General features: G+C 57.5%; 1 protein-coding gene across 1 annotated transcript in view; it reads right to left on the reverse strand.

The window, feature by feature from the left end:
- LOC105305166 overlaps positions 1-1,099 on the reverse strand; it is a 35,819-nt gene that overhangs the window by 32,013 nt on the left and 2,707 nt on the right. Inside the window, exon 3 of the mRNA XM_011379620.1 lies at positions 624-744. Within this exon, the coding sequence (XP_011377922.1) occupies positions 624-744 (121 nt within the window). The remainder of the gene's footprint in view (positions 1-623; positions 745-1,099) is intronic.

Raw genomic sequence — 1,099 nt, forward strand, 5'->3', positions numbered from 1 at the left:
GTCCAACTTGAACGCATGGCCCTGGGCATTTCCTTCTGTTCTCTGTTCCTAGGGCCCGGTCTGACCTGTGTTTCTCTACAGATCTTTCTAGATCTTTCTAGAGCACAGATATGACCATGCTTAAAACCCCTGAGTGTATCCCATTTGGCCTCAGGATAGAGTCCCTGGTCGTCAGAATGGATTCCAGGGTCTTCCAGGGTCTTCCAGGGCCTCAGCTCCATCTAGATGGGGGACCCTTAGTTCCCCGAGGCACTTGCCTTCCTCCCCAGGCTGTCCCCATGTTCTCTCTCAGTCCCTTCTTTACACAGCTTGTCCTCAGGCCCAAGACCAGGAATGTCCTTCCGAGAGCTCCCCCTGCACCTTGGTGGTGGGAGGGCTCATCACCACCTTCCCTCTCCTTGTCTGTCACCTGAGGGCAGGAATGGGGACTTATTTTCCTGGTCATGGCAGCAGGTGTGCCATACTGTGGAATCAACGCAGAGAAGCAAACAGTAACTGGCAAAGTTACAGGAGACAGCACCGCCCGTCTTTAAGGAGATACTGGACATCTTCTTCCAGTAGATGCCAAAAGACATCGAGACCCCACGGGCACCCCGAAACCCGAAACCCACTTCCCAGCTTACTTTAGAGATGTTCAGTCCAGGCTGCCCGGGGAGGCCTCCGCCCACAGCCACTCGTGGGAGAAGCAGCTCCAGTCCTGAGGTGCTGGCAATGGAAAATTTGGGGAAATAGAAATCGAGTTCTCTGTGGAGAGACAGAAGTGGTTTGCTGTTGAGACCTCGAAAGGGTCTGTGCATGTCACGCACATCTCCGGCCTCCCCTCGGGCCTCCCTTCCGGCCTCTCCTCCGACCTCCCCTCGGGCTCTGCCCCCCCGGCCAGCCCCAGGACTGCAGCCTTCTCTGCCTCTGCCCCGCGCCTGGTCTTGCTGCTCCTGTGGCACCCCGTCTCCAAGGGAGAGAGCTTCCTAAAATGCACACTGTCCTCCATTCAACATCCGTGCTGGGCCCCCTCGCCTCCCTCCCTCAGCTCTGGCCCATCATGGGGCTGCCCAGGTTGGTAGGAGAGCTAGGACTAGAACCAGCCTCCAGACTCCTGGCC

This window comes from Pteropus vampyrus, unplaced genomic scaffold (genome assembly GCF_000151845.1).
Source record: "Pteropus vampyrus isolate Shadow unplaced genomic scaffold, Pvam_2.0 Scaffold367, whole genome shotgun sequence".
Lineage (NCBI taxonomy): Eukaryota > Metazoa > Chordata > Mammalia > Chiroptera > Pteropodidae > Pteropus > Pteropus vampyrus.